General features: G+C 37.3%; 1 protein-coding gene across 3 annotated transcripts in view; it reads left to right on the forward strand.

Moving 5' to 3' along the window:
• LOC149798127 (major facilitator superfamily domain-containing protein 8-like) overlaps window positions 1-21,123 on the forward strand; it is a 94,235-nt gene extending 73,112 nt beyond the window's left edge. For all 3 annotated transcript variants that reach the window (XM_089963215.1, XM_089963217.1, XM_089963216.1), the window contains exons 8-10: window positions 796-899; window positions 8,941-9,230; window positions 19,308-21,123. In XM_089963215.1, the coding sequence (XP_089819341.1) occupies window positions 796-899; window positions 8,941-9,230; window positions 19,308-19,523 (610 nt within the window). In that variant the 3' untranslated portion in view covers window positions 19,524-21,123. The remainder of the gene's footprint in view (window positions 1-795; window positions 900-8,940; window positions 9,231-19,307) is intronic.
• The last annotated feature ends 2,043 nt before the right edge of the window (window positions 21,124-23,166 follow it).

Consider the following 23,166-nt stretch of genomic DNA (forward strand, 5'->3'; position numbering starts at 1 on the left):
ACAGCCATCTGTAAAACCTTGTTACTGTTACTCCTTCTTGACAGAAAGCCATATCAACAAATGGTTTTCACTAGACTTCTTACGATGCCTGGTTAGTCCTAAATGAAAATGGTAGTGTATGACCTCCAATAAGGCTTCATTTGGGTAATCTTAGAAAATTTGTTATTGCTACTCTTCCTGGCTGAATAGTCATACCAATATTGTATTCTCACCGAAAGACTTCTTACAGTATCTAGTTTGTCCCAAGTAAAATTGGTGCCTCCCTTAAATGCAATTTGGCTGCCACAGTGGCCATCTTGAAAATCTTGTTATTGCTCAAGAATATCAGTGGTGGTTTCAATACTCAGCAGTTTAAAAGAAGAAATAGTTTTGCCCTGGATTACTGGAAATTCTTTGAAGTCCCTTCATGGGTCTCTTGTTTGGATTATGTCACATAGGAGCAAGCAAGACATAGTATTAAATTGCATCTTGGATATTACTCCTTAGTAAAGATGAATAAGATATTAGCAGCTTAGTTAGATTTAAAAATTTATTTTGAACCCTACACTATTGACAGATAATTTAGTCATGTGTGACCAACATTTACTTGCAGAATCCACCAACTATTTAAATTTAACACATGGTCTTTTAATCAAAATTAGCTTACCTTCATGCTTGTATGAAAATACTTGCTTGTGTAACATTTTAAACACTATCATTTAAAGAACTAAGATAACCAATATATTGCTTCAAGTTACCAAAAGGCAACATAAGAAATAAAAAAGTGTATCTAATTAAATCCATTTTTTCATTCAGAGTGAATGAGCGGTATCTTTTGCTTGGAGGATTCTTCTTCTGTCTGTGTGGCTTCTTTGTCTACCTTCCTTGGGGTGATGGTCACCTTGACATCATGAATACAAGTAAGAAGGAAACCAAATTAACCCAAGTACAGTGGAAACCATTTTTAATGAATCCATGTCGGTAACACTGATTACTAACAACAGATTATAAAAATGTTCTTTCATGGCTAATTACAGACTACTTTTTAGTGGTTACTAAAGCATTGCTTCATTGATGAATAATTGTATATTTATTGTGGTTATCCGGGAGTGTAGAGATTGGTATCCATTATTTACCACGTGTACTTGCTTATAAGACAAGTCTGACTACAAACAACCAGGATCCAGATATGCTGTAACATAATACACCTGCAGATCAGGTTCTATGTTATTTGTTGTGCTGATTGCGTCCCAACAAACTGCACAGATCCAGATCACATAATGTGCCAGCAGATCTAGATCTTTGCAGTTTGCAGTTGATCTCATCTTGTAAGTAAGTATACATGGCAAGTAATTGCTAGATTAAAGAATAATTGTCTATTTATAGTGATTATCCAGAAGTGTAGAGATTAGTGTCCATTATTTATGTGATTGCTTCATTTTTTTATAATTCCACATTTAGATAAAGGACTGTTCAAAAATGAACAATCACTGTACTATATCTTTATCAGTATTGCCAGTGGGGATCCTTGAAGAGTCATTTGGATTCAAATGATTATTTTATTATATCATGATTTTTGAACAAACTTAATTCTTACAAAGTTGTATATACATTTGAGAATGTTCCTAATTATTTTATATTTTTTTTTAAAAATTAAATCCATTTTCAAATACAAAACATTATTATTTCATTTGTCAGAATAGTGTTCAAATGTGGTTCATTTTTTTAAGAGTGTGATTCAGGAAGCAATATGCTATCAGCAAAAGAAGTAATGTTCAGCAAAAATAAATTTCAATATTTCAGGTTGACGGGGTTTTACTTATTAAGCACAAGGGCAAAGGGGACATTTAATTCATTGCACATACTGCAGACATCTACATTAGTTCTTCAGAAGTATGTGACATCCATTGAAATAGTATCTGTACATTGCATATTCAGCATGCTGAATTGAACATTCACATTAGTTCTCTTTACTCTCAATTCGTTGTCTTAACCTTGTGAAAATACTAACCATTAATTGACCCATGCTTTTTTATGATCATTTTAGCTATGAAATGGAGTGATTGAAGGACAATAATAATAAGTTGTTGTTGTTGTAGGGTTAACGCCATTTTTCAGCACACGATAGCTATTACATGACGGCCAGTATTAATGGTGGAGGAAGAACCTGGGAAAACCCTGGAAAGAACCATCGACCCACAATAAGCTACTGGCAAGCTTTCTCACATACCCACATTAGCCGAATTCGAGACTCGAACCCACAAAGACAGAGGTGAGATGGCAGTGATCCGTAACGGAGAGCGCTTTAGACCACTTGGCCATTCGGGGCCCCTCAATAATAAGCACACACTCATGTTTGCACAGTTAATTTGTGTTGATAAAGCATTAACATCCAAACTGTACAGATATGTTTATTACTACTGTTTATTACTACTGTATTACATGTAAAAAAAAAAAAAACATTAAACTTAAACTTATGTTCTCTCCCATCCCCCAATGAAAAGGTCTGTCCCAAATGTGATATATATTCAAGACAAGCATATTTCATGGTCAAACCGACAATGCTAATGTTATAGTTATCATTAACAATTCAGTTCTGACCAGGATTTGCTCTTAGAATCCAACAGAGAAGTTAGGACAACAGTACCGTACAGTCTCTAGTGAGTGCAGAGATGATGTGTGCATACTTTACATCACTGTTAAACTATTGAGAGTGGTATAGACTGCATCTAATTAAGCATGTATTTTGTCATCCAATGGATTTTAAAGACAGAAACTTGATGTATGTTTTTATTTAAAATCAGCATGGTTGTGTAGATGTGAGTTTTTTGCATATATGTATGGCATTGATGTTTGACAACGCTAAATCTACCACATATTTCTTTCTTTGTAAGTGTATCAAATGCCTTGAAAAAATGAAAAGTTTATTTATTTATCCAGATTTGAATTTCCAAACATTTTCTATTGGTTCATATAAAAAGAGAGCTTATTCTCAATTTGACGACATGCCTTTGTTTGGTCACTGATCACCCTTGGGACCTCAAAGCACACTTTTTAGGTCTTGATACCACCACCCCCAACAGTGTCCAGGAATATGGCATGTATGCAGGTGAGACTATGGTATAACCCTTTGGTGTGCAGCATCTAGTGTCCATCAACAAATTATGTTTATACCTTCCTCTCAAAATTCTTCTGACCAGATTTTACCAAAATTTGGCATAGATATTTTAAAGTGATGCCAAGATGCAGTCAGATGTATCTGCCATTGCTAAATATAGAAAAGCCTTTGAAGCAACTAAATTGTATAATTCAGACAGCATCATGGTATGAAGACCTTTCAAATATTGTGTTCTCATTGGACCCTACTTGTTATTGTGTTAAGGTATGTTCAGGTTCATACAGACAGTTATGATAATATATGTTTGCTACATTTAACAAGCATGTTGTCCATTCCAGACAGGTTTCCAGGGCCCCGAGTGGCCGAGTGGTCTAAAGCGCTTTCCGTTATGGATCACTGCCATCTCACTTCTGCGTGGGTTCGGGTCTCAGATTTGGCCAATGTAGGTATGTGAGAATGCTTGCCAGTAGCTTCTTGTGGGTCAGTGGTTCTTTCCGGGTTTTTCCCGGGTTCTTCCTCCACCATTAATACTGTCCATCATGTATAGCCTATTGTGTGCTCAGAAATGGCGTTAAACCCAACAACAACAACAACCAGACAGGCTTTCTAGAAGCCCCAAACTTGAAACTTTTAATTTGTGATAAACATAATTGTGGGTTGGCATCTCTGACAGACTGGCATTGCCTACAGTCCCCAAACTTGACACTTGGATATGTGATATAAACATGCTCATGCATTGGCATCTCTGATAGGTGGCATTGCCTGGAATCCCCACACTTCACGCTTGAATTTGTGATAAACAAGCTCATGGGTTGGCATCTTTGACAGTGTCGCAACTAATGACAGTCTCATAATGATCACGACAGTGACAGGGGGGGTACATGATGCAGGCTGGCTGTACAGAAGCATGTCATCCCAAATTCAGTTTAAAGGATGTTTAATACTAATTCCAGTTATGTTTAAATAAATTCACTGCTCTTAATACCGTATCCAGCAAAACTTTCTTCTGAAAATGAAAAGGAATAAACCTAATTAAAATGTTAACAGCATTGAAATCTTTTACATGGAGATGCATTTGTGTATTTACACCATCCTGATGGGTTCCAAAACCAGAGTGGTATGCACTACAGTGTGTCCTCATTCTTTTTTGGACACCCATAGAGTCAACATAGGGAAAGAAACGCTATGAAAAGAAAACATATAAGTAATGGTTTTCTAAATACCAGGGCTTGAGGTTTATAATTCTTCATTGTGGAATTATCCTCTGTCCACATCTATCAAACAATTAATGTTTGATAAGACAACATTGATAATTTATTATTTAATTCATGTTTTGTCACATGACAAGCCACGCACCATCCCTTCTATGTAAGGGTGTGGGACATTGTGGTAGGAATATGTAATCATTATTATGGGTCCTAAAAAAATTATCCATTCATAGTTTACAACACAGTGTTTACAATTAATGGGGGTTCCGATACTATGGTGATTAATGTTATTAATGTAATTGTTGTTGTTGTTGTGGTGGTGGAGTTTAACGCCATTTTTCAGCACACAATAGGCTATGCATGGCGGCCAGTATTAATGGTGGAGGAAGAACCCGGGAAAACCCCAGAAAGAACCACCAACCCACGAGAAGCTACTGGCAAGCTTTCTCACATACCCACATTAACCGAATCTGAGACTCGAACCCATGCAGACAGATTAATGTAATAGCATGGTCACCACGTGAAATCTCCATATAGTCGGTTTTTAGTAGAGATTCCAAGCACCTCAAATGTTTCAGTAACAATTAATAACATTACCTTAACATTGATGTTCTTTGTGTTTATAATTCATAAACAGAATCAAATGAATAAACTGACTTCCTGTTTTTTGGCGCAAATCAGTAGTAAATAATAACAATGAGGCTGACACAGCCTTTGTTGTTTTTAAATGTCATCTGTTATTTGTTTTTTGTCATAGTAAAGTATCTTCTTTTCAGAACATTTATTTACACATGTCCAAGATGGTTGATAAGTTGGGGCATAAGAAAGTCCATGGAACATGCACTCAACTTGGATATTGAGCACAAAATGTACACAGTTGAATAGATATCCCATTTGTTTATGGTCAGATGACATTTGAAACTTTCCAAAAATATGTGCACTTTTAAGAGGTAGGAATTATATTTTTCTTCTTTATGATCAAATAAATTCATATTGTACAAAACTCTACTGGAATTGACTAATAAAACTTGGAGAGACTGCATAAACCAGGAGAGACATAATGATGTGTACTCCTGCAAAGAAAAAAGTGGAGAGCAGAACCTCTCTTACACAATATAGTAAGTCTTCTAAAACTAAGCAGCTTCTTTTGTAAGGTACAGAGTAATAAACTTGCAGGATCCATGTGCAACCCCACCCACCACTATACTGTTCCAAAATCAAGCACAGTGCTACCAAAGGTAGAAATTGAACTGAACACTAATATGCACCTATGTTGCCCCTTTGGGAGAGGACAATATTCCCATAGTACTCAAGATCTGGCAAGAAGTTGATCCCACAAGCCCAAGACATCACTCTAGCTCTTATAGTTTTGTACTTTCTGACCTCCTCCGCAGAGAAACAATTTCTCATCTATCCAAAAGAGTTTTGGCAATAGAAGATGCTGATGTTTTGTCTACTATAGTAGATTCCCAGGAATTTAGTGAAGTTCTGTATGACAGCTTTTACCCTCCCTTCCAAGGATCTCAAACCCTTCTCACCAGGTATCACAAGTGGATGAAGAGGAGACTTAGTCATTTGACATGGCTGTCAGTGAAGTCCTTTTGCCTTCTCTCTGCCATGTTCCCATAGACCAAGTGTGACATGAAACCTAGATTCTTTATTGTTTAATAACACTGTCAGGATTAAGACTAGACTAGACTTGCTACTCACTCTCTGATGGTCAGAGAAGTTGTGCAGTTGCTTAATAATGGTCAAGAATTTGTCAGAAAAATTAAAGGGTGGTCAATCCCTCTTGCTACACTGAGACCCTTAATGACATCTCAGGCTATAAGGTTCATTCAACTGCCTGACCAGTGAAGCCCCACAGCTGCATTTCAGCATGCTTGCCTTTCAGTTAATAAGTCCTTAGAGCTTTAGAGTCAAAGGCCAGATCATCAGTAACCATTGCTTCACATGCTGACATTTTCAGCAGCTACTGAAGGAAAAAGCCTCCCCATTTCTGAAACAGGCAGGTGGGGGGGAGAGTCTCCCCATTTCTAAAACAGGAAGGTGGGGGGAGAGCATTTCTAGAGGAACCTCGCATCCACCGCAGTGGGTAACCTCTTTACATAGATGTTCAGACCTATTTTCAGAGGAATGGTTGAATATTACAGAAAATCAGTGGATCCTTTCTACAATAATGAAGGATTTATGTCTACACTTTAGATAACTCCCTTGTCTCTCAAGGACATGCATCTTCTTCCATCAGTCAAAGGTATTAAAGTTCAAAGAGGGGCACACCTTTCTTCAGAATGGTGCAGTAGAGAGGGTTCAGAATAGCCAGTCATCAGCTTTCTTCTTGCAGATATTTCTAGTCCCCGAAAGGGACTGGTAACTGAGGTTTAATATAGACCTTTCCCCTAAAAAATTTCACCTAGAGGAAACTTTTAAGAATGGGAACTGCAACATCAGTTCAGAATGCTATCAAAATGGCAATCTTCAGGTTGCACATTTTAACATTCTGATTTATCCTCTGCATAAAGAATATTTCCTGTTCTCAATAGGACAGGAAGTATTTCAGTTCCAAATCATGCTGTTTGGTCTAGCTTCAGCATTCCAGGTCTTCACCATGGTCATGAGAGTCATAGTTGTGTACTTAAGGTACTTGTGGATTCCTCGGATCAGCAGCTGGCTGACACACAACAACAAACAGTCCCTATTAATTCACATGACCCACAGTTGGTCCATATGGACTCAGTTAAGGTTGATTCTAAACCTGGAGAAATCCAACCTCATTCCCTCTCAGAACTTTCTGTATATATGAATTAATTTTTGTATCTCACTGGGCTAGGTTCATGTTCCATCAAAGAGGATACACAAAATCCTGGAACTTTTAAGAACATTACACACCAAGACTTTGTTGTTGGCTTATCTGTACCTCTGGCTACTGGGAACCTTGAATTCCACAGCAGACCTGATATCCCTATGGAGACTTCATTTATGTCCTAATAAGTTTCTCCTGTTGATGGTTTGGAAACTCCACAAGGATGCACAGTTTTAAGAGGAATATTTAAGGAAATCATTATCTTTTTTAGGTGAATTACTGTCGAAATGCTGAGACATGCCCTTTCTCCTGGTGTTAAAATCTGACAAATATTAAACGTTCAACAGTGCTTGGAAATAAGAGTTTATGTCAGTGCGGATGAGTTATGAAGGTCTCAAGTTTTGCATTGTACGTTTCATGCAAAGTGAATTTCAAGATAGTATGGGGGGGGGGGATGAAAAAACATCACCAGATCTGAGCAGATGTGATATCATTGTGGGAAATCTGGACCAGAAAACTACTGACAGTTTGTTAAGTGTGAAACTTGATAATCACAATGAATGTCATCAGTGCACACCAGGCAGTAAACTTGTGAAGGAAATTGAATCTTCATGTGGATTTTATTTTAAAAAGTCATTGCAGTGAGATATACAACATCTACTTTTTCAGTTAATTGATAATATAATGACTCATATCATTTTAAAAACTTGCTGTTTTATTATAATATAAAGTGAATACATATTATGCCCCCAAAAATGCACTCGTTTTCCATTGCCTTAAAACATGTAAACTTTTGTTTTGATACGAAGTGCTACTGGTTTAGAAGTACTACTGGTTTAGAAGCCATATTACTGACCAGAATTGTGAAATTTACTGCTCTGATGTCTTAGTTCAGTCCCATGTATTTAACATATTTTGAAACTTGTCTTGGGAAAACACCCCACCCCTTCTGCCAATAAAATGTGCTTGCACACAACAGGTAGACTCTCTTTCGAGGTCATGACATTTTATAACACATTTGATGAATGCTTGAAAAATCTGTCCTTTCATTACAGGTGGTCTTCCAACACAGTTGTCTGTGAAATCAGATTGCACTATGATAGTGATCATAATCAGAGCTAATTTGTTTTATATTTAAATTTTAAGCTTGTTAAGCGACAATGTTACATTCCAAAACACCTGCGTTGTAATGCCAGTCCTTTTTCAGGTTTTGAGAGTTCTTTCTTTAAAGTATCTAACGATAGGTCATTGTCACATTAAGTCCAGCAAATGTTATGGCAACACTTGGTCTTGTCCTGAATAATTCCTCAGACTTCTTTTCTCTATGAAGGTGTGGGTGTGTGTGTGTGTTGGATTTGTAATGTAGCTTGAACAATTTTTCAGTCATATCGTTACGATGTCTGCAGTATGACAGTTTATAGTGATGTCTAGCACTAGGGCATCATGCCACAGACATGTAGCATCATGTCCCATCCAGTCACATTATCCTGACACTAGGCTGATCAGTCCTAACACTAACCTCTTAATGCTGAGCACCAAGCTTTTAGTACCATTTTTATGTCTTTGGTGTGACTCAGCAGGCTTCAAACCCACAAATTCCCACATCCAAAGCAGATGCTCTAACCACTAGGCCATCGGAGTAGTCTCCTATCAAAGTCTGACATTGCTTGTATTTTGCTGCATGTGTTATAAGACTTTCAGTGTCTTAAAGACATTCAAATATTCAGGCTGAACTATAATTTGAGGAAGACATATTTCTGTTTTCTTTTGGGTACACCAGTAATATGTACATTTTAAAAATTATTTTAAATTATTTGTTGGGTGTCTTTCAGCCACCAGCACCACGGTATCCATCACTACCTCATCTCAGATCATCTCAACATTGACAGTGAGTGGATCCCTGATAACAACTTACCATGATGAGAACACAACAACTCAGTTACCCACTACTACTACAACAGAAGCCACAGGTTGCCCTAGTAACTATGACTGGTGTACATATACCCCTCCCATATATCTTGCCCAGCTGTTAGGAGGAACTTTGCTCATAGCAATTGGGTATCCCACGTGTAATGTGATTTCATATACTATATATTCCAAGATTCTTGGACCAAAACCTCAGGTAAATAAATGTAAAGGTATGTTTTTGACTTGGTCTTATTAAGAATTTTAATTTTAATTTTAATTTTAATTTTTAAATATCACTGCAACACATCCAGTCAGATAGCTACATAGGTGTTATTTTATAACCATCACATATTTTCTGTATTTAAAATGTGGTTGTGTTGTGATTTGGATCTTTAACGTAGCTTTAACAATTTTTCAGTCATATTGCTACGATGTCTGCAGTGTGGCAGTTTATAATGATGTCTAGCACTGGGGCATCATGCCGCAGACATGTAGCATGATGTCCCACCCAGTCACTTTATCCTGACACCAGGCTGACCAGTCCTAACACTAACTTCATGATGCTGAAGTATTTAAACTGACTCTTGTATATGCATACAAATGTTAATTTAATCACATACATTTTGAAATACTAAGGTATTTTGAACTTTCACATAAATTACAAAAATGTTCTATTTCTTGACAGTATAGATGAAACTTCCAAAATCCTTGTTAATGAGGGAATTTTGATGACATCAACAAATTTAAATATTTCTTGTGATTTTAATCATTTTCACATAAATTACAAAAATGTTCTATTTCTTGACAGTATAGATGAAACTTCCAAAATCCTTGTTAATGAGGGAATTTTGATGACATCAACAAATTTAAATATTTCTTGTGATTTTAATCATTTTCACATAAATTACAAAAATGTTCTATTTCTTGACAGTATAGATGAAACTTCCAAAATCCTTGTTAATGAGGGAATTTTGATGACGTCAACAAATTTAAATATTTCTTGTGTATTTAATCATTTTCACATAAATTACAAAAATGTTCTATTTCTTGACAGTATAGATGAAACTTCCAAAATCCTTGTTAATGAGGGAATTTTGATGACGTCAACAAATTTAAATATTTCTTGTGTATTTAATCATTTTCACATAAATTACAAAAATGTTCTATTTCTTGACAGTATAGATGAAACTTCCAAAATCCTTGTTAATGAGGGAATTTTGATGACGTCAACAAATTTAAATATTTCTTGTGTATTTAATCATTTTCACATAAATTACAAATGTAGCCATTCCTTGACAATTTTTAAGAAATTTCCAAAATCCTTGTTAAAGAGTTGAATTGGTAAGTAATGCCAGGATTTTGTCCAGGCCTTTGAAACATGGTGGCACCACTGTACCCTACATGCCAGAAAGGTGCTTGCCACCATGTCTTGAGTTCGATTCAATGCCTTAAATTTTTGCCACTATTCTGTACATTTTCAAAATAAAGATCAAAATAGTAACCATTTCAAATGTAATGTGAGCGTAATCCTTGTTCTTTTCTCATTTTACATGGTAGCTGAGTTGATAGAACATCAGATTGGTTTGTTGGTCTGATACCCACCCAGGCCAGCCTGGATTGGCTGCCTTAGTGTGACCTTGAGAAAGAAAAATTAGCTCTTCTTTTATTAGCATGACATAGCAAATAATGTTTTTAAATAACCATTAAAACCACACACACACACACATACTAAAAAAAGCATTATATTTTTAAAATATTCTGACTAGAATGACTAATAGGAATAATTTCTTCCTACGACTGGTTTTTGATCTAAATCCCATGTTAGTCTCATCGTCATGGATTAGAACCACCATACCATGGAATATTTCTGCAGAGAGCTCGGAGTGTGAGTGCTTTCAAGATTCAGCATGCACTAACTTAATACAAGGCCATATTATCAAACTTGCATTCACTTAAGATGATGAATTAAAGGTTTTTGCCGGCAGATAATAATCTAAAGTTTTTGTTACATCTTTGTAAGCAGTCTGTGACACAGATGACACATTTTTATCAGAGGCAATCACTTCAAGATTATGTGTTAAAATCTTGGGCTAAATATCTCCACTTTTGTACATCAAACATTTACTGGGCAGCTAAAATTATATGATAATTACTTGTTACCTTAGTGCACTGTAAGGGGCCCCGAGTGGTCTAAAGCGCTCTCCGTTACGGATCACTGCCATCTCACCTCTGTCTGCGTGGGTTCAAGTCTAGGATTCGGCCAATGTGAGTATGTGAGAAAGCTTGCCAATAGCTTCTTGTGGGTCGGCGGTTCTTTCCGGTTTTTTTCCGGGTTCTTCCTCCATCATTAATACTGGCCGCCACGCATAGCCAATCATGTACTGAAAAATGGTGTTAAACCCCCACAACAACAACAACAAGTGCACTGTAGCAATCTGAACTCTGGGAGAGCTGGACAAAATGAATTGTTGATGACATCTGTCTAATATTGCAAAAAGAGAAAAGACAAAAGAAAATACTTGTACATTTCTTTATAATTGTAATACCTTAATGTCTTGAGTCACAATAAGTCTTAGGACAGCCTTAATTATTTTGTAAAATAATTTTATATGTGTAATGTAAGTTTTGGGACACCTTAGATGTTTTTTATTCTGATTGCTCTGAATATTTTTTTGATCTTATTATTTTTTAGTAAAGATTGTTAAGGGAATGTTGTTATGAATTACTAGATGGTTATATTATAAATAATATAGTTTGTTTGAAGATTAAGTAAATTTATTTAATTTTTCTCTGTTTTCATATAATTTCTACATATGTCAAATATGTATAATTTCTTCAGCACTGAAACAATGTTTGAACCATATTAACAGAAGTTCTTCCATTGTTTGCCCTGGTTTACTATTGTCAGTTTATGCAGTATTGCATTACAATTGTGACAACGTGAAAGAAAATACATTTTTGCAATGAAAATTGAAGTACCTAACTCATTAAAATGTGGTACCAGTATTAAAACAATGAAGATAGTGTTTGGTTCATCATTCATATTTATAGTGACTTTATTTCTCTTTGGAAGATGTTTCCTAATTACATTATGCAGGGAATATTAGCCTGCTACCTCGTATATCTAGCCCTATTAAAAGACAAAATGATTTATTTGTTTAAATAGACAAGGGGCAATAACACTTGCCCATTACCTCCCCTTGGTACTGCCAGGTGTTAGTAACTTTTTAGCTTTGCTGGTGTACTGAATAGCATCATCCAGTTCATCCTCCGACAATACAAGCCATTTTTGTGCTCTAATTGACCTATCTATCATTTCTGTTAGATTTATGGTATGGATTAATCATTCTGCTCCGGGTAATATACATTCCTTTTACAATTTCTACCAAGTTTGACTGATTTATCCTTTCAAGACGATGTAACACTATGCTATCATTGACCTTTACAAGGTCTTTATGAGTTAGTGCAACTTTGATTTTTTTTTCTTCGCTTGCTTCATTTGTAATGGAGTTAGTTTTAGTGAGTTTTTCACATGCTGCATTGCTAATTTATGCTTTGTTTTTCCCTTCTTGTGTTGTTTCAGTAGAACAGTCAACTAAATACTTGATATGCATAAGTTCAAAGCATAGTCTATAAGTTTCGAATGTGACACTGACTTTTTTGATTCCATGATTAGTAAGGGGGAATATATTTATATTAGCAAGTTAGTAACTTGATGAATTACTAGTTTATGTTTTTCTTTCTCTTGTGTCGTCTCAGCAGAATGTCATTTAAATGCTGTTTATGTAACTTCAGAGCATGGAAGTCTACCATGACTCTTGTTTTGTTTATACTAAGTATACACCATCTATGATATGCAGTGTCTGAAACATGTGGTAAGAGGAAGTCTGGGCCGCCGTATTAACTAGTTAGTCACATACTGATTTGCTAATCTATGCTTTGTTCTCTTCTTGTGTCCTGTCGGGAGAAATGTTACTAAATGTATGAAATGCATGTTCAAAGCCATATTCTATTTGGCATTGAAGGGAAGGAAAGATGGAATAAGTAAAGGAAGACAATCTACAGTTCATTGTTGGCAACACCAATTCATTGGGGAGTATTCCCCTATTTTAGGCAGCCCAGTGGGTGTAAGTCCCCCCACATGTCTGAGAATGGCCTTCAGGCCTGTAAGTCAGAGTGCATGGTGTTCCTATCAGATCAATTGGATCTACCTCCTTACACCACTGCACTGTTACCAGCCATCCATCCATCACCAGCCATACAGCCATCACAAATTATCCAGCATGGGATACCTTTTGAAAAGATGGCCCAGCCAACACTGACTCACTGGGGCAGTGTTCACCAATTTTAGGCAGCCCAGTTGGCAAAAGCTCCCCCCCCCCGCATATCTGAGCATGGACTTTGAGACTATAAGTCTAGATGCATGGGGTTTGTACCAGATCCACTGGATCTAATATGTAAAAAAAACTGCACCATCACCAGCTGTCACTGGCCATCCAGCCATTCCAACATGGGGACCTTTTCATTGAATCGTTCCAGCCAGCATGATTTATGGGGATCTTAGTGACATATCTGTTCATCTAACCATACCATTGGCGACATGTCCTTTCTTAGACAAAAATTTCAGTGAGGAATCTGTCTGTCCAGCTAGGCCTTTCGACTTGCCAGTACTGGTGACAGCCAAACTGTCTTCTATACTACCAGCTTCCAGTCCAATCATTTGCCAGGCAAACTAGCCAGCAGTCCCAGCAGTGCCAGACTTCCATGTTCACTGATTGATCACAAGGGAGAGCTAATAATGTTTTCATGGGGATGGAACTTAGTCTTCAGACCACCTGCTATGTCTTCTCCAGAGCTGCCAGTAGATCCTGATTGGGCCTTGACACTCAGTGAGTGCTACTGAACTCCTTCAAATCCACAATCCTTCACATCATACTAAGATCCAACCATGGAACGTACTGAAGTTTAGCTTTCAAGCTGCCATTGAGGACATTTATAGGGTGTTGGCTACTTCAGAATGCCCTCCACCCCCTACTGCTACTCAAAAGAATTGGTAGATGTCAACAACATGGAAGAGACTGACTTAAGGAGATGTATGCCTTCAGTACTGATCTCCCTGCACTTGACAAGAATACAGTAATTGTTCATATGTCTGCTCATCTGTTTTATAAGGGGGACAAATGTGCTCAATGCCAATCCGAGCTGGTTCAGGATGACATTGCACCTTCTTCATTGTTGGATTTGGGTTCAATGGCACCTTTCAGACTCGACAGAGACATCCGGCAATAGCCACTCTTGGCAGGCGATGGCTAGGATTGCTAGGGTCATTGAACAGGGTTGCTCACCATAACATGGCTGATACTTTGATGGGTTCGGCCAATTTACCCCTAATAATACATCTCGCATGTCTGCAATCCATATCTCTCAAAACTTGTCATACCCTCCCTTTCTGGGTGATGCTGTTCAGGTCGTTGTTGCTTTGGAGGAAGAATAGAGGAATTTCTAAGGCAGGCAACTCGAGAACAACCCCTCCACCTCACTGCTTAACCCACATGGTGTTTAGAACCACTCAGGCCCTGTCTGTGTGAAGGGATGTTAAGAGGCCTCAGGACAGAGGATCTTCTCAGTCACACGTGCACCTATATTGATCCTTGATAAGAAACCAAATTTTAATCTTCCAGGATCAACCTATTCCCTCAGAACTGGGGGGAGGGGATCCAGGTCATTAAGAAGGGCTTTGGATTATGTTCATCAACAATCCCCTCCCCTGTCTTTCTCTCCTCTCTTCATGGATGCACTGACAGATCAGGAGAAGGATCTACAACAGAAGATATGGTCGCACATAACAAAAAATAAAGTTTTGGAACTTGTACAAAGACCATAATCCCTAGGGTTTTATTCAGTGCTGTTTCTTTTTTGGAAAGCAAACAGCAAGATGTGATTCATCATCAACTGAAGTCGCCTCAACCAATTCAAGATGGAGTGTTCAGCCCACCTCTCAGTTTGATGGGACAAGTATGCCGTCAGTCTCTATCTGACCAACACATATTTTTACACAAATGTCACAAACATTCTCTCAGTTTTTGCTTACCGTGACACAGTTTATCAGTTCAAAATTATCTCTTTGGCCTCAACATCAGCTTTTGCAAAGATTATGGATTACATGGTCACCCTGTTCCAATCAACGTCATCTACAATGACCTACTTGAACAACATCCTCTAGAAACATATAAGTTCTATTCTACCCCAAGGCAGGAACAATCTCCTCTTTCTCATACATCATCCAGGCTTTTTTGTGTACTGTGAAAAGTGGATCTTAATCCATCGCAGAATTTTGTCCATCTGGACATATAATTTTTTCACCAACCAGAATATGGTGCTACTTCCCTGTGTTCACATAATCAGGACTTGGATTTCAGCAAGAGAGTTTTTGCAGCTTCTTGGTTTGTTCAATGTGGCAGCAGGGCTTGATCCTGCTCAGCTGTCTTTATGCAGATATTGGCACTTCTTTTTAAGTCCCCTTGATGAAACAGTCATGATCATGCCTGAGATTCAATCATTTCTGCATCAGTGGTGCATCCCAGGTTGGCTGACCATGGGAGTCCCACTGCAACGCCAGCATTCACTGACACGTGGGAGCCATGGAAATAGACTCTTCACATAAACATCATAGAAATGAAGGCTGTCATCAGTCCTTAACTTATGAAAAGATAGACTCTGAGGCAAAAAACGGTCTTCATTAGGGCCAACATCTGTGTGGTGGTGACCTACCTCCTCAAATAGGGAGGCACCAAATTGCCCATCCTGTGTATTCTGATTTGGCAGTTTCTATATTGGTGTGACAAGCTCCATATAAACATACAATCAGACTAATTTCCGGCAGACTCAAATCCTTGGCTGACACTCTATCCAGAAGAGGTCAAGTCCTTCACAGGGAATCATCTCTCCATTGATCAGTCATCACTCGAATTGGGGACTAGTGCCATACCAACAACATCATCCCTCTGCGTGCCTCAGTCCCTCAACTGGCCAATTTTATTTGTCTCTGGCTCTTTGAGGAGAAACAGCTGACCCCAATCTCTATCAAAGGATACCACCTCATGATATTGGAACAAACAGAGACAAGTCGTGGCATGTGCAAACGCCTCTTCCTTCTGGTGTGAGCATGAGCACAGGATATCACCCCTCAAGCCCTTGCTTCGTGGCTGAAGTGGATTGTACACTCAGTATACATTTGATGTCTCACCAAATCAAAGTCACCTCACAAAGATAACTGCTCAGATGCTTCAAGCCATCTCTGCAAGCCCCATGTTTGAATGCAATGTTTAGATCTGAGATATGATAGAAGGTCTTGGCTGGCATGCTTCTTGAGTCTTCATCTCAGAGATTTAGCATTGCAGAGGCAAACCTTGAATCAAGTCATTCCAATGATGGCAGCACAGTGTCACCAGACCCAACTAAATCAATCAATGCTGACTGCTAGCTTTGCTGGATTCGCTGGTGAAATTTTGTTGGTAACAAGATTTCCATGTTCATCTTTTTAAGCATATATATTGGGTTTACGGGTCAAGTGACCCCATGGCTGTGTTGCTCATGTAATTATTAGAATTGGTTATTGTTCACATGACAGGTCCAGTTATTTGTCCCTAGAAGGATACCCAGGTAGAGGTCGGAGTCTCAGCATCTCCTCCTAATAATACTTATTCTCCAAACGTAATGTGATTGGGGAATGTATTCAAAGGAGAAAGCAAATTGTTAAGTAAATTATGTTTCTTAAAGAATACTTACCCAATCACATTACTTAAAAACCCTCCACCCACCCACCCCGCCATGCAAGCATCCTCATTAGTATCTCGTTCAGCAAAAAACTAGCAACTTCTGGCAGTGCTAAGAGGAGATAATGGCCAAGAGTTATTGCCCTTGTCTATTGAAATGGAAAAAAGATGACTTTTGTCTTTTAATTAGGCTGGATTTGCGAGGTAGCAGGCTAATATTCCTAATGTAATGTGATTGGGTAAGTACTCTCAGAGAAATATAATTTACTTGAAAATTTGCCTTAAATCATGACATCACTGAATCGTACATTTAACTTGCGCTACACAATCACAGGTATCACAGCTCTGAATGTCAATAATGTCTCTAAAATACAATAAAGAAATCTCAGAAATTATGCTTCGAAAATAATAGCAATAATAATGCAGTAGTTGTTTGCACTGATGTAAGGAACCTTAAATAAGTACATCAGCTGTGGTAATCAGTCTTATACTATACAGTAAAAGGTTTACTGTTGTAGAGCAAATGGTTACTGGCATTTCCTTCCCTGTATACCCAAACCAGTTTCAGGTTTTTTAACTATCAACTGGCCCATATTTCTGTTAGGAAACAAAAGACAAATCCAGCAGTCCTAATCAAAAGAAGCCACCAGCTTGAGAAAATCAAAAGTGGAATGAATAATGTGTGTTAAACCAAAACACAAAACTATAATGTATCAGTGATGATCTAGTCGATCTATATTTAGAATTTGAACCTATATTATGGCCCTTCTTTAATGAATTTTGTGCCTTAAAATTTATGAGTACATCTTTTTTATAGATTACATGATATCCTTAAAAAAAACATATCTTGAAACAAACATATAAAACAACAATATACATATAGCTAAAATGTGATCTGGAAGAATGAGATTTGGTAAAATGACTAATACAACAAAGTCTATATACGATTTTTTCAAAATAAAGATAGAAGCAATACTAAACATGGCGTGCACTGTAAATACTGAACACTATGGTACAGGTCTCTCTGTAAACATGAATTATAAAGTCTTTATTTACCTTTATTGTATTTCATACTGGAGAAACGAAAAAAATCAGAAAATTTGCACATACAGAATAAATAACAAAAACACAGGAGTTAATAGTTTATTGACATGGTAATGAAACGAGAGTGGTCAGTGCTCTATGACATATGATGATCTTGCCAATTTTGTCTGACACTTTGGTGTCTACAAGTGTTGGGATGCTGATTTTTTACTTTTGTATGTATGTACATCTTGGAACATGAAAAATAATTATTACTTTTCCTGTCCGAAGGGGGTATCGAGTGGCCGAGTGGTCTAAAGCGCTCTCCGTTACGGATCACTGCCATCTCACCTCTGTCTGTGTAGGTTCGAGTCTTGGATTCAGCCAATATGGGTATGTGAGAAAGCTTGCCAGTAGCTTCTCGTGGGTCGGTGGTTCTTTCTGGGCTTTTCCCGGGTTCTTCCTCCACCATTAATACTGGCCGCCATGTATAGCCTATCGTGTGCTGAAAAATGGCGTTAAACCCTACAACAACAACAACAACAACAACAGTCCTGGAAAAAATTATAAAGTCAACAAAAAGTTTACAAGACTGGGAAATATTTAGCAATTTTGACTATGCTTTTCAGTTGTGGGAAACCTAGATGATTATGTTAAACTGAATAGTGTTTGCTTGCCAGCATACAGTTTTCTTTTTGTGTTTGATCAGAGGAGTCTCTTGTCTTCAACCTAGAGAAATTTAATGAACTTTTAACAAAGATTTTTTGGACAGTGACACTGTCTTTTTTATAATACTTTTTGATGACCATTTCATGGAAATAAATACTCAGCTAAGAGTAGTACAAGAATATGAATGTCAGCCTTTACATTTTTAATGATTGCTTGGTCGCTTAGCTATGTAAAAATATCAATATTTAAAGAGAAGATATTTGCTTGAAGGACTGAGTAATGGATATATTTCATTGAGTGGGTGAAAAACATTTTTTACACAAGTGCCAAAATACTTAAGTTTTTTACCCACCAGTTGAAATATATATATTATTTAATCATAGCAAGCAAACATTTTGCTCGCAATACATATAACAAACTGAAGTAGCAGACTTCTGTTTCAGGCAGTCATCCTTACCATTTATACTCACTTATAAGTTGAGTCAAACTGCAAAAAACAAAGAACATGATCTACCATAGTATATATTGCCTGCAGATCAGGGTCTGTGCTATTTGTTCTGCTGATAAAACTCCTAATAAATTGCACAGACCCATATCTTCCAGCACATTATGCAACAATAGATATGGGTCTTGGTAATTTGCAGTTGGATTTGTCTTACAAGTGATTACATATAGTATATTAAGATATGTACTTTTCAACAGATTTTATTATTTTCATAAGATCAGTTTCATTTCTTGGATTATTTACTAGTGGAAATAAATTACCCTCAAATTTCTCTGTGTAAGGCATGATTTTAATGAATTGGTTGTATTTATTTTTGCAGGGCTTGTGGATGGGTTGGCTAACAGCATCAGGCAGCCTGGCCAGAACTTTGGGACCTGTATTTGTCACATTGGTGTATGATGCCTACGGACCTCGAGTAACTTTTGTGGCAATGTGTGGAATAATTATAGTGACAGTAATAATACAGATCAGTGTTTTTAAGAAACTTGTGCCTTTCAAGTTGAAAAGTCCGATGTCCCAAGAAAGACGATTCTGATAGATGTTGTAGATCCATGTGTTTTTTGTTCCGTTGAGATTCTCAGTTATTATACTAATTTCCTTAAGTTTAAAGCTGTTTTAATCACCTTTATTAGAAGACTGAATATATCTGATGTACTCCAAATGTTCAAAGCCAGTTTTGAAATATCTGTGAAGTTGGAGGAAAGTTTGTAATGATAGAAAATGTTTAGTTTGGCAGAAATTATGACAAATGTGGGACTAGACACTGGTTGGGAGTTCAGTGCTTGGCTAGGAGGTGATTTTTAGGGTATCTTTAATATTTTGTTTCCAGGTATTTGATCAATCGTATGGTTACACTTTGTTACTGTGAATTTATTTATTGTTCTTGGCATCAGTTTTCATTGTTTCTTCAAGTATAAAATGAACATCAATACATAAATATTTGTTGACTACAGCTTCACACTTTTGTGATCACAAGACAGCAGATAACTATTAACTGCTGTCTTTCAGCAATTAATGTTCATTTCAGGCTCGGGCCCCGAGTGACCGCGTGGTCTAAAGCGCAGTCCATTACGGATCACTGCCATCTCACCTCTGTCTGCATGGGTTCAAGTCTCAGATTAAGCCAGTGTGAGAAAGCTTGCCAGTAGCTTCTCGTGGGTCGGTGGTTCTTTCCAGGGTTTTCCCAGGTTCTTCCTCCACCATTAATACTGGCCGCCATATATAGCCTATCGTGTGCTAAAAAATGGCGTTAAACCCTACAACAACAACAATCATTTCGGGCTCATAAGCTCAATGATCAGAGCCACTGTGACTGAAAAAAGGAAACATTCTGTTTCCACACAAAAACACAAGCTCTCCACCAGCAAAAATTACAAAACGTTGTGGATAGCTTGCACTTTGGATAAGTAGAGATTTTGCCTGTGTGCACAGTTGTGAAAATCATGTGGAATTTTACTAATGCACACTCTTGAAAAGAATATATATGTGTGGAACTCCTGCAGATGAGTTCAATTTCATGTATGCACAGCATGGAATTTTTGTTTAGCTGTTAAGATAAGCTGAGTAAAAAGGAATCTAAAAAACATGTTACAAAGAAGGGAAGCTTATTTGATTCCTCTCATAAGTCAGATGTAAATTGATATTAGAATTATTTATACCAGATACTTGTCCTAGACACTCTTTCCTCATATTTGCATATGCACAGACTTTAGTCCTTTTCCTCAAAATGAGATACTAAATTTCAGTCGAGCATAGCTTGGGAGAAAATTGCTGATTATTTTAAACTCCATGTCAGTGGTGGTGGAAAGTAAATTGCAGAATGAAAGGTGTAGTGGAGTTTCACACAAAATGAAGGATAGTTCTGAAATATGTCAGATGCTGGATTAGATAAACTGCCAAAGAAGAAACCAGATTTTTAAACTGGCTAAGCTAACTATGCATGTGCCCCTTTAATTGGTAGACTGTGAAGGGGGGGGGGGGCTCGACACAGAACAAAGAATTAGTCAAAAGATTATTTGCATATATGATTAGAGGGGGCATCTTATGAAGAATTATATTTTAACAGAGTGAAGCAGGCAGGAATTGTTGATGGATATTTAAATGTTCAGTAAATAATGAGTTAGGGCGATTGCCCCCCCCCCCCCCCCCCCCCCGTTTTGCTCTACTCTTCCCTTGTTCTGGTGACAAAGGGTCAGTACCTTTGGGTAAGAAAAAACTCCATTGATTTGAGGTCAGTGTCATGCTGACTGAAATGGGGATTGTGGTTTCTGCACAATAATTGGAGTTGTACCTCACCTATGGCTACCAAGGGGCCCTGAGTGGCTGAGTGGTGTAAAGTACTCACCATTCCAGTTCGCTGCCATCTCACCTCTGTCTGCATGGGTTCAAATTTTAGGCTTCGCTAACATGGGTACATGAGAAAGCTTGCTGGTAGCTTCTCGTGGGTCATTGGTTCTTCCCAGGGTTTTCCAGGGTTCTTCCCCCACCAGTTATACTGGCCACCTTGTATGGCCTAACTTGTGCTGAAAAATGGCGCTAAACCCTACAGCAAGAATGCTAATTGTCATCAGACTTGGTGGATAGCTTGCACTTGGTGTCAGGAGAAACCCTATTGATTTTGGAGTCAAATGATTAAAAGGCAAGGTTACTGACTAAAAGAAATAAAAAAGGTTTCCAGATAATATCAGTAGTTCAACATGACATACCTAAACTAAACTTTATGAATGGCTTGCACTTGGGGTAAGGAAAAAGGCTGTTGATTTTGTGGTTAAAAAAAGTCAAAAGTCAGTATCACCAGCTGAAAGAACAATAATGGTTTCTGCACAAGAGCATTAGTTTTATATCACAGGCCTGGCCCAAACTTTGTGGATGGCATGCACATGGAGTAAGGAAGAAACCTTTTGAGTTTGCAGTCAATATGGCAAAGTTCAAGGTCACACTGATTGAAAGAAGAAAACTGATTTTTGTGACAAAGTTTAAGTTATCTACATAGAGGACTATTCAGCATTATGTTGGCATATAATGTTCCATTCTCAGTACCCTTTTCACGGATGATACACTATGCTGATGTAAATCTACCAACCACTCATTACAGTTCGTAGCAAATTTCCCAAAATAGCTGTTATGTGTATGACATCACTTGTGCTAATGATGCCACTGACTATCCAATGGAAGATAGAGATTTACTAGTTACTGGTCTTAAATTAATGGCTTGTTGAGAGCACAAATGAAAATTGGTGTCTAGCAACCAATAGTGAATTCACAGTATTAACTGTAAAACTCTGCAAATGTACTGAGGTTGCTGCAGTTTAATTGTAATGCCCACATATCATACTAAAGATGTCCTTTTTTGTACTATAAGTTGTCTCATTCCCAGTTGAGAAATTTCATTCCTGAATGAATCCTTCTGAAAAATTAAACAAGTCTCCAGGAAATCTGTAAGCATTCTTACACAATCCAACCAAAGACAAGAGTAATTGGTGAATTTGAGTAATGACTCTTCTTCAGTCTTCTTTCTGTGCCTGTTTGAGCAATATCTTCTGTGCTTGTTTGAGCAATATCTTCACTACTGTTCTACTCAATCTTTGTACAGTATCTTTATCACCCTTGTATTATGAATTTTGAAAATGGTTGATGGAGTATAAAGTTTCTTTGGTGCCATTGATATTATGTAACCATCAGTATTCAGGGTAAAAATGTGTTACATTAGAAGATAGAAGGCTTTGCATGCAAATTCAGGGCTTTGGTTTTATCTTCTTGTACCATTTGACATGCTGTGATATAGATTATTAAGAAAATATTTTAATATTTTTTGTCTTGCAGAACAATTGTGCAGTTGTACATTTGGTATACAAACATTAATATTTTATGAAAGCAAAAGCATAAAAGAAATTGCAATGAAATCTGTAAATATAAGAATAAACTCGTGGACCTGCTGAAAGCAGTATTGGTGGACAGGTGGTCTTTATGTGCACTGATATGTTTTTTTCTGGTAGATTCTAATAAAGAACAAAGAACAATTAGAAAAACTGGTAAGAAAATTTAAGATAAATTGGTTAAAGTGAAGGCTTTGTTTTATAAGAGACATGACAGACAACTCTGTCCATATCATCACTGGTTGATAGTTATTATCTTTTGGACCTTAAAAATCATTGGTTGCATTGGGCATGTGGTTGCTA

This window comes from Sinohyriopsis cumingii, chromosome 6 (assembly GCF_028554795.1).
Source record: "Sinohyriopsis cumingii isolate HCF-2022 chromosome 6, ASM2855479v2, whole genome shotgun sequence".
Lineage (NCBI taxonomy): Eukaryota > Metazoa > Mollusca > Bivalvia > Unionida > Unionidae > Sinohyriopsis > Sinohyriopsis cumingii.